The sequence below is a fragment of the Triticum urartu genome, chromosome 7A (assembly GCF_056163025.1).
Source record: "Triticum urartu cultivar PI428250 chromosome 7A, HENAU_Tu73, whole genome shotgun sequence".
Classification (NCBI taxonomy): domain Eukaryota; kingdom Viridiplantae; phylum Streptophyta; class Magnoliopsida; order Poales; family Poaceae; genus Triticum; species Triticum urartu.
Window position 1 is genome coordinate 147,321,956 of NC_141879.1, and position 14,711 is coordinate 147,336,666.

Here is a 14,711-nt window from a genome sequence, read left to right on the forward strand (position 1 = left end):
AAGAAAGAAGAAGCATCTCACACTGCCAAAGACCAGCATATACCCCCTCTTGCTTTGCGGGCAGCAGCTGCACGTGCCCCTATCTGGCCCACGAATCATCGGTAGAACTCCCCGTTTCTTACCGATTCACCGCCACGAACCCACAGATCCCGATGAAAGAAAAGCGACATTCCTCCCTCCCCCGTCCGTCTCCACCACCCCCTGCCTGCCCTATCCCAGACCCGTCCTGCCATCCGCGCATGTGCGTGCCCAAGCCCCAGATCCCAAATCATTTCGCCGTAATTGCACTTGTTTAGCTGGCGGCCTCACCTAACCTCCTCCTCCTTCACGGCACGCCATGGACGGACGGACAGACAAAGCTTCCTCTCTCTCTATATATATACAGGACGGAGCGCTGTTTCGCCGCAAAAGAGAGAGGACGGGAGAAAAATCGCCGGAGACGGGGAAGAGGACAAGCGTGACTGTGCGAGGAGCGAGAGCGTGGGGCTGCGAAACTGTACGAAGAATAAAATACTGCGAGAGAAGCAGAAGCTGCAGCTGCAGTAGCAGAAGGTGGCCGGCGGGGGTTCACTGTTGCAGGTAGGCCTGCAGCACGGCAGCGCAGAGCTGCCGGCCGCTGCTGCTGCGCATTCAATGCCGCCCGCAAGATGCGAACTGGAAACGGAAACAGGAGTTACACAACGGCCGAGCCTATTTTCGATCGCCGTGGCCTAGTGAATGAAAGGTAAAAATCAGAAGAAGTTAAAAACTGGAGCGAATTTGAACAATTTGGATGGGGAGAGAGAGAGAGAGCTAGTGTTGCATAGCTAGCTCTAGGCTGCTGTGCATGGGATTATTCTGTTCTTTTTTCACTCCTCTTTCTCTTTACTGTTTTCCTTTGCGGGTTGGATCAGCGTCTCTTTTCACTCCCAGCAGGCCTTCCCTTTCTACGCGCGCCGCCGCTAGCTTCCCGTCATTTTGCATCATGCTCAGAGCCTCAGACGGTGGCCACCGGGGTCCACTCGAACCGGCCGGCGTTGAGAGGCACGCCGCGCGCGACGTCGAAGTTGTACCTGCAGTGAGGCAGCGAGAGCACAAGGCTTAGCGTGGCGGCGTCTGTGACGGTGATAGAGCGACTGCCAAGTGCCAAGACGTATGTGTACTTGTGTGCTCAATTGTAATTTCCACTTACTTGGCGGCGAAGCGCTCGGCCTGGGCCTTCTCCGCGGCGGCGAAGAACTCGTCGATCTCTGCCGCCGGTGGCATCCTTGCTCTCGCCTCCAAGTCTAAGCGGAATGGCGCTGCGGTCGTCGTCGTTGTTGCCGGATACCTCCTGCGTTTGTGCTTCTGCTCGTCCGCCGCCTGGCTCGACTCCAGGTCGCTCAAATCTGCCGGGGAACGGCTCGACGGCGTGGTCTCCCTCCTGGATTACCACAATTCAAACAGGTCAAATTCAGAAGCAAAACCGGGTCAAGAACTCAAGATCACCCTGGAGAATAGAAAACAATGGATAATTCAGCAGAATTCCTGTCGGTATCGAGAGAGGAGGACTCACCTGTCCCGGCCGCCGCACTCAGAGTCGCTGACGGAGCTCTCCACGTCGCCACTCTCGCACGCCTGCTGATCGACCAAGACAGTCAGAACCAAATCTCGTAATTCAGCAGCAGAAACTGCCGATCGACCGGCCGAATTTACGGAGAATTCTAGGGCAGTGAGTGGCCCACTCACCTCCGCTTCGTCGCCGCTCCTCTCTCTAGCCGCCACGTCCACCGCCGTCGACGCGGTGCTGGAGCAGCGCGAGACCCCGGCCACGACCGCCGCCTCCACCGAGGGCCGAGAATCCGGCAGCCCCGCCGTCGAAGCCTCCTCGTCCGCCCCAAGTCCCCGGAGCTGATCCACCGCCGCGGAAGCAGGCATGAACAGCCTCCTGCTCCGGAGATGCAGGTAGCACCCGGCGTCCGCGTCGCCGCCGTCACGGCCCAGCAGCGCATCCTCCACCGCGCGCGCCGCCGTGGACGTCGTCGCCTGCTGCTGCTTCCTCATCTTCGCGTTGAGGGCGGCCGCGCGGGACCGCGTGCGGACGCCGAGGGCCACCGGCGCGCGGTGCTCCACGACGGCCGGCGCCGCCTTGCCGCCGCCCGCGGCCGCGGCCGCGGCCCGGCACTTCCTCATGTACTTCCCCATCCGCGAACGGACGAAAGGAAAGAACCCGTCGCTTTGGCCGTTTGCCTCCGCACGCTTCCGAGAGAGAGGAGAGAGAGAGAGAGAGAGCGCCAGCAAATTCGCTCCTCCGCGTACAAATACCCGGCGCGGTGGGGCCGACCGGATTCGGATCGGACGGTCGCGGCGCTCGCGCGGGGGTACTGACGGCGCCGTGACCTGGATCTGGACGGGACGGCGTCTGAGGTGACGGTGACGCGGACGGAACGTGGTATGGTACTGCCGCTGTAACGGCGCACTACACGGTACAGTACCGGGCGGTACCGGCGAGGGGATGGATCGGACGGTTGAGGTTCGAATTTTGAATTTAAAAACTTGGCCCCTCGCAGGGATGGGCTTGTGGCGTGACGGGGGCCGCCGGGCTTAATTGTGCGAGTTTAATGCTGCACCGTTGTAACGTGACGCGCCGGGCCGGGGGGTTACTGGTTACACTCCGAGGCGCACAGCATGCGTGGATCACGTTGGTACATTTTCTTGAGATCGGGCTTGCTGAATGCTTCACTGAATATTCTTATTTAAAGAAAAAAACTGAACATTTTTTTGAGGGAACAAAAAAAGACTGAATATTTTTACCATGCACTGAACTTCTTTCAAAAAATAACCAGCGAATAAGTTCATGTAACACTATAAGCTTTTTTTTTGCAGGGGACACTAAGCTTTTTCGAAAAGAAAAAAAAACCACACGATAAGTTGCAAGTGTCGTTTGTGGGTCTCTAGATTACAGTGGGCTTGATCTCAGTTGGTTGTCGTTTGTTTTTTAACTAATTATTATAACTACCCCTAAGACATCAAGGGTTTCTTATCTCCCGCCGGCGTGCCGTTGATCTGTCTCGTTTCCTATTGCCTTAAGGGTCACGAAGGCGCGATGGATCCCAGCCCCTTGCCAGCGGGACGGCTCATGCTTCATCTCTAGGTGTTTTTTAGTCTGTTTAGGTTTGATTCCTGTTCAGGAGGGCGAGGTGGCGGCGACTCCCTCAAAATAGAATAAAGGTTCTCCCATCTTAGCCCCGCGGTGCATCTCACTTCGTCGGACAGCGTGCGGAGGTGTATTTCCGACGTATCTCGTAGGGTTCGGTTGGTGTTTGTCTTTGATGTGGATCAACATGGATACATGTTTCATTCATCTGTGTTCATGCATCCATAGGTTGGATCTTTTCGATCTACGCTTCTCTTCTTTCGTGGCGGTCGTTGTTCTGGTGCGCTGGTCCTTTAGGGCCATAAAGGATGTTGTTAGTTGAAGTGAGGGAGAGGTGATGAAGGCAGTATGCCTCCAGTTCACTTCAGTGTTTGTAGTTATCGCTAGGTGGTCTACGGACATGGATGTAGTTTTTGTTACTTATGATATTCTTTGTGCTACCATGATGTTTGATGAATATATTGGAAATGTTTTCCGCAAAATAATTTAAATAAACCTAAACTTTGTTTAATAGGAGAGAAAAATATATTTATAGTCTCTTAAATTTATGCAAAGTATACATTTCGTCCCTTGTCTTTGTTTTCATTCACATTTTGCCCCTTAAGTTTTCAAATTGGGCACGATTCATCCGAACGGTTGGTTGTGTTGATGTTGACTAGGTATTGACCTTTAACCTTGCCACATTAGCGCCACATCATACACATGGATTCAAATCTCTCTCAATGAATCTATCACCGCCTCCTATTCCCATGCAGCACTTGAAGGCGACGCTCACACCCCATGGGCTGTCTCCAGGGTCAAAGGAGAAGGCGCTCATGTTTCCTGCGCAAACGGCCCAATGCTCGATTGCAACACCTTCCTGGGAGGAGCCGAACGCCACACGCACCGGTGACCTATTTGCCAATTACAAACACGTCGGTCGTGAGCACCTCGTCGCGGGGCTTCATAGGTGTACACTTTACCTAAGCATTATGTGCAAACAGCTCACCGACCTCACAAAAAGGTTCTGGAAAGTTTTTGCAAAAAAACATCGGGCTCCCGCGAACGCCATGGGAGAAAACCTATCGTCATCGTTCCCGCCCCCCTCCCCAGCTTGCCGGCGCCAGCAGGCGCCACCGGGTGAAGCCCGTGTATAGGGGCGGACCCAGGTTATAGGCTATGGGGGCAGCTGCCCCCACTCGATTTTTCCAGCCACTTGGAGGTCGTCCGACGTGTATTTGATGTGCCCCCACTCGAGCAAATACTCTGCCCCCACTCAACCCAGTATTTGTGTATTTTTTAAAGCCCAACTATACAATGAAAAAGCCCGATATATAAGAACAAGAATTGCTACAGCCCTCAGCGTACATCAGATCCGATGCCTGCTTCCTGTAGCCTACACACGTTGGCTAGCTCAATCCAATGGCCAGATTTCACATACACGGATGCATCGTCCACTCGAAAGAAAACCAACCACGCAGCCACACACGGGATAACTTCAGGAAGCCTTGACTGCCAGGCTCTGTTCTTATCATTCCCCTGTTCTCGCGTGCCGGAAGACACTGTAGCCATAGATTTTTCATCGTGTGGCTCTGGAGCGAAGATAACGGTTCGATCTAGTGAGCAGCTCTCCTTCTTCGATCTGCCATCCAAGGGTTGGCCATCTAGTGAATTAGCTGTAGCGGCTCCGACAAGCGCATGTGCTCTGTTTTGTTTTCTTTCACCTTTTCCCAACTTGTAATAGCTATAAAGCCAGCAACCCTCGGTGTGAGAGGGCATGACTTTGTGTATTGGGTGTAAATCCTAGCCGCTGGTGGCGTGCTGTACCTACTTTCCCCCAAATTCTCAACAATAACCCTAGTTCGAAGCTCCCTGTTTCGTCCCTAAATTCGTTATTTGTGAGCTAAATTGCGTAGAACAGTGCTCTGGTCTTGACAATTGGTACCAGACGCCAGTCTTTCCTCGGAGGCGAATTTGATTTGAATAGTGCTTTGGTCTTGACAATTGTGAAAATCCCTCTTCACGCTTGAATCGGGCGGCGGAGTATTCGGAAGGCGGCCGGAGTGGCAGAGTTCGGGTACAGTCGGAATTGCAGCCTGGTTGCCGGAGAGTAATTCCGTGGTGGTAAAACCCCAGCTCCTGCGATCTGACTGTGTACCAGCGGCGACGAGAATTACCTCCCTCCCAACCACTGGTGCGAATTGCTGAAGCAGACAAGATGACAGGTCAAGCCGATTCGGGCACAACTGCAGAGTTGCAGCTTGAGTCACTGGAGTTGGACATCAAGACGCTGTAGCGCGACAGAGAAGAAGACCGCAAAGAATTTCAGTAGTTCCAGGCGACTGTGAACAGAAACTTTGCCACGATGCAGAAGAATTTTGAAAAGATCCAAGACAATTTCAGGCGTTTACTGTTGGACCCGGAGCTAGTTACTGCAGAGGAAAGAGAATAAGGTCAAGGCAGTGTCCAAGTCAAGGACAACCGCAATCAATCTCCTCAAATAGCTCCTGGACGACCCAAACAGCTCCAAGCTCCGACTCCTTCGTCAGTAACAATGCCAGAGAAAGGAGCCCCTTTGCCAGTAGGAAATGCAACTCTGCGTGATCACACTAGAAAAGAGCTCAATTTGGATGGGACTCTGAAAGTACCTTACAGGCATCCAAATTTTGGTCAAGGTAAGGAAACAACACCAAACATTATGGTGCAACTAGAAGAAAGGCAGGAGGAAGAGGTCATCGATCCACAATACAGAAGAGGGCCCAACTTCCCTGTTGATGGAAGAAGAAATGTTCCAACAGTAAAGCCAACAAAGTTAAATATCTCTGAATTTGAGGGTCAAGACCCAGAGTCTTGGATTTAGAATTTAGAGCAATACTATACTGCAGCTAGAACTCCTATTGAGCACAGAACTGAACTGGCCATTTCTTACCTCAAAGGGCCTGTTGTACAGTGGTGGAGAGGAACGGGATTTGCTCCTAGCAATATTCCATGGCACAAATTTTGCTCTTACATTTCTGACAGGTTTTCTGTGGATTCTGTTTGTGACATTGTCAGCTCCTTCCATGCAGCACAACAAACTACTACAGTTACTGCATATGTGGAGCAGTTTGAGCAACTAATGAACATCATGAGAAGGGAAAACCCTGGAATCCCTGATAATTATTATGTTTCCAGCTTTGTGGCAGGACTTAACCCATATATTAAGAGGCATGTGGAGTGCTTCAGGCCTAAGGATATGCAAACTACAGTGTGTATGCTAGGAGGATGGAAAAGGCCGAGGTACCAACTACAACATTGCAAACTAAACCATATATTCCTCAACCTAGAAGGCAAGTAATATTTGATCAGCCCAAAACCCCTGCAACTACTGCCACACCAAACAGAAACACTGTTATTCTACAGGCAAAACAAAACCAAGTTTGTTATAAGTGCAGAGAGCCATGGGTGCCAGGTCACATGTAGTTCTATAAAATGAGCCAGAGAGCTCAAATCCAAGCACTACAGGCTGAGGGAGTTGAAAACCCTGAAACAATCTTTGTCACAGACTTTGATGACTCTGATTTGGAAACACATGAGCAGCCATCTAGTGAAGAAGTGTTGAGAGTGTCAATGCATGCTGCAATGGGTATATGAGCAACCAAAAATACTTTTATATTGATTGTGAAAGTAGGAAATACAATTGCCACAACACTGGTGGATAGTGGTAGCACTTCTACCTTCATTTCTCCTGAAATGGCACGCAAGTTACCTGTCACTACAAGCCCTACACCCAAGATAAAGGTGGTGGTTTCTGGTGGGGGAGTGCTATGGAGTGAATTTCAAGCAAAAGATTGCCCTTATGAAATACAAGACCATCACTTTACTGACAGCTTCAGAGTATTGAAACTGAAGGGGTGTGACATGATTTTGGGAGTTGATTGGCTCAGGAAATATAGTCCAATACAAATGGACTTTATTAAAATGGAAATAAAAATTTCTGACAGCTCTGGACAGTTCATCACATTTGTGGATGAGACTGTTCCCCTGGCTCCTGTAGCTGAGGCTAAGGACAACACTGAAAAATTGTTAGAACAAGCTATATGTGGATTTTTCTTGTTCACAACTTCTGGTACTGAATTCATAGCAGCTAGTCCAGTAATCCCTATTGAATTGCAGCCACTGCTGGACCAATATGAACAGTTGTTTCAAGAGCCAACTGAATTGCCTCCTAGTAGGCCTTGTGATCACAGAATTCCCTTAGTGGAAGGAGCAAAGGTGGTTAACCAAAGGCCTTATAGAATTCCTCACCATCAAAAGGAAATTTTGGAGAAAATCATCAAGGAGCTGCTGAAAAATGGGATCATTAGACCTAGCACACGACCTTTTTCTTCTCCTGTGCTACTGGTCAAGAAAAAGATGGATCTTGGAGGTTATGCACTAATTACAGAAAATTGAATGCTATAACTATCAAAAATAAATATCCCATTCCTGTGATTGAGGACCTTCTGGATCAACTCAAAGAAGCAAAGATTTTCTCTAAAACTGATCTCATAAATGGATATCATCAAATCAGGATGGCAGGAGAGGATATACCAAAAACTGCATTCACTACTCACATGGGACTGTTTTAATTTCTAGTTATGTCCTTTGGACTAACTAATGGTCCTCCATCCTTCCAGGCATTAATGAACTTATTGTTTGGCCATCTCAAATTTGTTGTGGTTTTCTTTGATGATATCTTGGTGTTTAGTTTCTCTCTGGAAGAACACAAGGACCACTTAAAGCAGGTGTTTGATATATTGCAAACAAACAAACAAACTATATGCAAAAATGGAAAAGTGCTCTTTTGGACAGCAGGAGATTGAATATTTGGGTCATGTTATTAACTCTGAGGGAGTCTCTACTGACCCATCTAAGATACAATCCATTAGAGATTGGCCAACTCCTACTGCTGTAACTGAATTGAGAAGCTTTTTGGGGCTAAGTGGATATTACAGAAGGTTTATCCAGGGATATGGAGTAATTTATAGACCACTATTTGATTGCTTAAAGAAGGAGGGTTTCTCTTGGAAATAAGAGCAACAAGAAGCATTTGTGACATTGAAAAACAAGCTTACCAACACCCATGTGTTAGCACTACCTGATTTCTCCAAACCTTTCATTTTGGAAATGGATGCTTGTGGGTATGGATTGGGAGCTGTGTTGATGCAAGAGGGAAAACCTATATCTTACTTCAACAAGAGCATTGGCCCCAAAGCAGCTGCAATGAGTACTTATGACAAGGAAGCCTTGGCCATAATTGAAGCTGTCAAGAAGTGGAAGCATTATTTCTTAGCAACATCCTTAGTAATCAGAACTGATCAAGAAAGTCTGAAATATATTCAGGAATAGAAAATTACTGAGGGCATTCAACATAAACTGTTGCTGAAGTTACTAGGATATAATTTCACAATTGAGTACAAAAAAGGAAAGGAGAACAAGGCGGCTGATGCATTATCCAGAGTGAAACATGTGATTCATGCATTAACTGCATCTGCAGCTTCTCCTGCTTGGGTCAAGGAAGTCACAGCAAGCTATCATCATGATAGTAAAATCAATGAGCTCATAGCTGAATGTACTATGGATAAATCTAATACCATTGCTTATTCTTTCAAGAATGGAATATTAAGATTTCATAACAAGATTGTAGTGGGAGCTGCTACTAACCTTAGACAGGAAATCCTCCAAACATTCCATAGTTCAGAATTGGGTGGCCATTCGGGTGAAAGAGCTACTTACCAGAGAGTGAAATTAATTTTTCACTAGAAGGGTTTAAAGCAAGATGTGGTGCAGTTTGTCAAGCAATGTCCTGTTTGCCAGTTGAACAAAGCCGAGCACACTCCTTACCCTGGATTATTGGAACCACTTCCTGTGCCAGATTTTGCTTGGGCACATGTGAGCATGGATTTTGTGGAGGGGCTACCCAAGTCTGAACACAAGAACTTGATTTTGGTAGTGGTTGACAGATTCACCAAGTACTCTCATTTAATTGCTACGAAACATCCCATTATAGTGCAATCTGTTGCAAGAGCATTTTCTGATAATGTGTTCAGGTTACATGGGATGCCATTGGTGATTGTCACTGACAGAGACAGAATTTTTACTAGTCATCTATGGCAACAACTGTTTAAGTCCTTGAAGATCAAGTTACACTTGAGCACCAGTTACCACCCTCAAACTGATGGTCAAACAGAAAGAGTTAATCAGTGTTTGGAGAACTACTTGAGATGTAGGTGTTTCCAACAACCAAGGAAGTGGCATGGGTGGTTGTCACTAGCTGAGTGGTGGTACAACACTTCTTTCCACACATCATTAAAAATGACACCCTTTCAGGCTTAATATGGTTTTCCTCACCCTATGATTGCTGAATCTGCTTTGCCTGATGCAATTTGTGAGGATAATGAGGATCTGTTGCATAACATAGAATTGGCACTGGAAGTAATCAAGCACAATCTGCTGAAAGCTCAATCTAGAATGAAGTTCTTTGCTAATAAGAAAAGGAAGGAAAGAGAATTTGTAGTGGGGGACATGGTCTATTTGAAGTTGCAACCTTACAGACACACTTCTCTCAGTCTGCATAGGCACATGAAGCTGCACTCCAAGTTTTATGGCCCATTCAGGGTAATGGAAAGAATTGGAAACCATGCATACAAATTACTGTTGCCAGAGGGCTACCAGCTGCATGACACATTTCATGTCAGCCAGCTGAAGAAGCACATTAGGCCAACAGTCATACCTTCCCCTATGCCACCACTGGTTTGCCCTGATCGTATTATCAAAGTGGAGCCTGAAGCTGTGCTGGAAAGAACACTCATTCCAAAGAAGCAAGGAAACATCAATATTCCTGTCGTCAGGTGGTTAGTCAAGTGGACCAATATGCCAGTGGAGGAAGCTACTCGGGAAGACTCTGCGTTTATTCAGAAGGTTTTTCCATCTTTTAGAGCTTGAGAACAAGCTCAGTTTCAATTGAGGGGTATTGTCAGGCTCTGTTCTTATCATTCCCCTGTTCCCGCGTGCCGGAAGACACCATAGCCATAGATCTGTCATCGTGTGGCTCTAGAGCAAAGATAACGGTTCGATCTAGTGGGCATCTCTCCTTCGTCGATCTGCCATCCAAGGGTTGGCGATGCTAGTGAATTAGCTGTAGCGGCCCCGACAAGCGCATGTGCTCTGTTTTGTTTTCTTTCACCTTTTCCCAACTTGTAATGGCTATAAAGCCAGCAACCCTGAGTGTGAGAGGGCATGAATTTGTGTATTGGGTGTATACCCTAGCCGCTGGTGGCGTGCTGTACCTACTTTCCCCCAAATTCTCAACAAGAACCCTAGTTTAAAGCTCCATGTTTCGTCCCTAAATTCGTTTTTTGTGAGCTAAATTGCGTAGAACAGTGCTCTGGTCCAGACATTGACCTCGCCTCCCACGCCGCCGCGGAGACATCGCCTTTCCGGCTCGCTGCGGCAAATCGCAGACTTGCCATCGCCAGCCCCTTGCACCATCACGGTCTTGCACTTCTACATGGACAAACCAAGATCTCAATTCCACAGTTTCTTAGTTCTAATTGACATCAAGGTATGCGTCTAATTCTCCAATTCCAAATCAACTTATATGTATAGTTTATCAATTTGGATGACTAGGTAAGTTTGAACAATTTTTTGTCACATATAAAATTTTGTATACGTACAACTTTCTACTTACCAGTAATTGCTAGAACAAAAAGTCCAATTTAATTCAGACCATCTATTACTCCCTACGATCTGAATTAATTGACACATTTATAGCACAGCTCATCTTCATGTACGATGTATGAAAATTTAGTCGTTCATTTAACTTTTTTTCACTTAAAGTTGCATGGAAATAAATGGAGAGTCTTTTTTTTCAAAAATCAACAACTTCCAAGATGCCTAAACTAGTTGATTTGTTCAAGCTTCCTAGGGATCCATATAAAAGACTAGAATTCCTAACGGAAGTGGCACTAAGACATTTTCATACAGTGAAAGATCATCTTGGGATAAAACAAACTGTAATGCGCAAAAGATTTTCTTTTTAAAAGTAGTGTCCTTCTTCAATGTTTCCATTTTTGTCAATTCAATGATGTTTTCTCTTACAGGTTGTAGGTCAGATTTTTAGAACAATGTGTCAATGTTCACTTTTGCAACTTCAAAACAAGATATTACCAGATGCAGTTAATTTCATCTCAAATGGTAAATCTTCTTTCACTTTTCGATGAATTTGGTTAATGTGTGGAAATTGAAGTATTTATGTCCTTGTTATGTCTACACGAATTTTTTTGCCTTGTTGGTTCATGCATATGGACATACATTTTTTGCCCCCTCTCAATATTTTTTCTAGGTCCGCCCTTGCCCGTGTAGCCGCAGCAGTGGCCCGGCGTATCCACCTTCATGTGGCGCTTGGGTGGTGCAAGACACCCTGTCTGGCGAGGGTGCAGCTCACTGTGGGAAAGCTGCCCGTTCGGCGGCGGCATGGTGTGCCGGTGGTGCAAGGGTGCTACAGCGTTCTCACGGTGGTGCTTCTGGATGGTGGTAGCGAATGGCGGTGCATATGCTGTGTGCGGGCTGGCGTGGAGCCACGAGGTTGGGCTCCGTGGGATGCGCATGCTGTGAGTGGAGCTCATAGTGGACGCGCAGAATCGAGCCCTAGCGTGTTTGAGGTGGCGCCAAGTGAGTGTTCCAGATATGCGACCCGCGGACTTTGGGCGGTGGGGGCTGGACTCCTCGCCGGTGCAAGACTCGGATCATCTCGGGCATGGCAATGATTGACCGACGTGCACGGGTGGCGGTTGAAGGAAATATGCCCTAGAGGCAATAATAAAGTTATTATTCATTTCCTTATAATCATGATAAATGTTTATTATTCATGCTAGAATTGTATTAACCGGAAACATAATACATGTGTGAATACATAGACAAACAAAGTGTCACTAGTATACCTCTACTTGACTAGCTCGTTAATCAAAGATGGTTATGTTTCCTAACCATGGACAATGAGTTGTTATTTGATTAATGGGATCACATCATTAAGAGAATGATCTGGTTGACATGACCCATTCCATTAGCTTAGCACCCGATCGTTTAGTATGTTGCTATTGCTTTCTTCATGACTTATACATGTTCCTATAACTATGAGATTATGCAACTCCCGTTTACCGGAGGAACACTTTGGGTACTACCAAACGTCATAACGTAACTGGGTGATTATAAAGGAGTACTACAGGTGTCTCCAAAGGTACATGTTGGGTTGGCGTATTTCGAGATTAGGTTTTGTCACTCCGATTGTCGGAGAGGTATCTCTGGGCCCTCTCGGTAATGCACATCACATAAGCCTTGCAAGCATTGCAACTAATGAGTTAGTTGCGGGATGATGTATTACAGAACGAGTAAAGAGACTTGCCGGTAACGAGATTGAACTAAGTATTGGATACCGACGATCGAATCTCGGGCAAGTAACATACCGATGACAAAGGGAACAACGTATGTTGTTATGCGGTCTGACCGATAAAGATCTTCGTAGAATATGTAGGAGCCAATATGGGCATCCAGGTCCCGCTATTGGTTATTGACCGGAGACGTGTCTCGGTCATGTCTACATTGTTCTCGAACCCGTAGGGTCCGCATGCTTAAGGTTACGATGACAGTTATATTATGAGTTTATGCATTTTGATGTATCGAAGGTTGTTCGGAGTCCCGGATGTGATCACGGACATGACGAGGAGTCTCGAAATGGTCGAGACGTAAAGATTGATATATTGGAAGGCTATGTTTGGATATCGGAAGTGTTCCGGGTGAAATCGGGATTTTACCGGAGTACCGGGAAGGTTACCGGAACCCCCCGGGAGCTAAATGGGCCATGATGGGCCTTAGTGGAAAAGAGAAGAGGCAGCCCTACATGGGCTGCACGCCTCCCCCCTTCCCCTAGTCCTGTTAGGACTAGGAGAGGTGGCCGGCCCCCTCTCTCTCTTTTCCCCCTCCGCGAATCCTATTCCAACTAGGATTGGGGGGGGGGGGGAATCCTACTCCCAGAGGGAGTAGGACTCTCCTGGCGCGCCACACCTTGGCCGGCCAGCCTCCCCCCTCTAGTCCTTTATATACTGAGGTAGAGGCACCCTAGAACACACAAGTTGATCCACGTGATCTATTCCTTAGCCGTGTGCGGCGCCCCCAGCCACCATAGTCCTCGATAATACTGTAGCGGAGTTTAGGCGAAGCTCTGCTGCTGTAGTACATCAAGATTGTCACCACGCCGTCGTGCTGACGGAACTCTTCCCCGACACTTTGCTGGATCGGAGTCCGGGGATCGTCATCGAGCTGAACGTGTGCTCGAACTCGGAGGTGCCGTAGTTTCGGTGCTTGATCGGTTGGATCGTGAAGACGTACGACTACTTCCTCTACGTTGTGTCAACGCTTCTGCAGTTGGTCTGCGTGGGTACGTAGACAGCACTCTCCCCTCTCGTTGCTATGCATCACATGATCTTGCGTGTGCGTAGGAATTTTTTTGAAATTACTACGAAACCCAACAGTGGCATCCGAGCCTAGGTTATTTATGTTGATGTTATATGCACGACTAGAACACAAGTGAGTTGTGGGCGATATAAGTCATACTGCCTACCAGCATGTCATACTTTGGTTCGGCGGCATTGTTGGACGAGACGACCCGGACCAACATTACGCGTACGCTTACGCGAGACCGGTTTCCCCGACGTGCTTTGCACATAGGTGGCTTGCGGGCGACTGTCTCTCCAACTTTAGTTGAACCAAGTAGGGCTACGCCCGGTCCTTGCGAAGGTTAAAACGGAGTCTATTTGACAAACTATCGTTGTGGTTTTGATGCGTAGGTGAGATTGGTTCTTGCTTAAGCCCATAGCAGCCACGTAAAACTTGCAACAACAAAGTAGAGGACGTCTAACTTGTTTTTGCAGGGCATGTTGTGATGTGATATGGTCAAGACATGATGCTAAATTTTATTGTATGAGATGATCATGTTTTGTAACCGAGTTATCGGCAACTGGCAGGAGCCATATGGTTGTCGCTTTATTGTATGCAATGCAATCGCGATGTAATGCTTTACTTTATTACTAAGCGGTAGTGATAGTCGTAGAAGCATAAGCTTGGCGAGACGACAATGATGCTACGATGGAGATCAAGGTGTCACGCCGGTGACGATGGTGATCACGACGGTGCTTCGGAGATGGAGATCACAAGCACAATATGATGATGGCCATATCATATCACTTATATTGATTGCATGTGATGTTTATCCTTTTATGCATCTTATCTTGCTTTGATTGATGGTAGCATTATAAGATGATCTCTCACTAAATTATCAAGAAGTGTTCTCCCTGAGTATGCACCGTTGCGAAAGTTCTTCGTGCTGAGACACCACGTGATGATCGGGTGTGATAGGTCCTACGTTCAAATACAACGGGTGCAAAACAGTTGCACACGCGGAATACTCAGGTTATACTTGACGAGCCAAGCATATACAGATATGGCCTCGGAACACGGAGACCGAAAGGTCGAGCGTGAATCATATAGTAGATATGATCAACATAACGATGTTCACCATTGAAAACTACTCCATCTCACG

At 47.4% G+C, this 14,711-nt stretch overlaps 1 protein-coding gene and 1 pseudogene across 2 annotated transcripts; one reads left to right on the forward strand and one right to left on the reverse strand.

The window, feature by feature from the left end:
* Window positions 1-673: 673 nt before the first annotated feature.
* Window positions 674-2,252, reverse strand: LOC125520189 (cyclin-dependent kinase inhibitor 1). Of its 2 annotated transcripts, none has more exons than XM_048685031.2 (4): window positions 1,708-2,252; window positions 1,535-1,599; window positions 1,172-1,402; window positions 674-1,052 (listed from the first exon to the last, which is right to left on the reverse strand). In XM_048685031.2, exons 1-4 carry the CDS (start codon window positions 2,161-2,163, stop codon window positions 977-979), a joined length of 828 nt encoding a protein of 275 aa, XP_048540988.2. In that variant the 5' UTR covers window positions 2,164-2,252; the 3' UTR covers window positions 674-976. The 2 variants fall into 2 exon arrangements, with proteins under 2 accessions (XP_048540988.2, XP_048540989.2); XM_048685032.2 differs by having other exon boundaries at window positions 1,535-1,596; window positions 1,708-2,249.
* A 3,060-nt stretch (window positions 2,253-5,312) lies between these two features.
* On the forward strand, window positions 5,313-7,528 carry LOC147958659 (uncharacterized; annotated as a pseudogene).
* Window positions 7,529-14,711: the final 7,183 nt, after the last annotated feature.

What these genes read in the sequence shown, in the direction of transcription:
- LOC125520189 (XM_048685031.2), bottom strand. Translation starts at nt 2,163, where the DNA reads ATGGGGAAGTACATGAGGAAGTGCCGGGCCGCGGCCGCGGCCGCGGGC. An exon ending in GGAGCGGCGACGAAGCGGAG is followed by an intron (nt 1,600 to 1,707) that starts GTGAGTGGGCCA and finishes TTGGTCGATCAG; the next exon opens with CAGGCGTGCGAGAGTGGCGA. An exon ending in GAGTGCGGCGGCCGGGACAG is followed by an intron (nt 1,403 to 1,534) that starts GTGAGTCCTCCT and finishes GTGGTAATCCAG; the next exon opens with GAGGGAGACCACGCCGTCGA.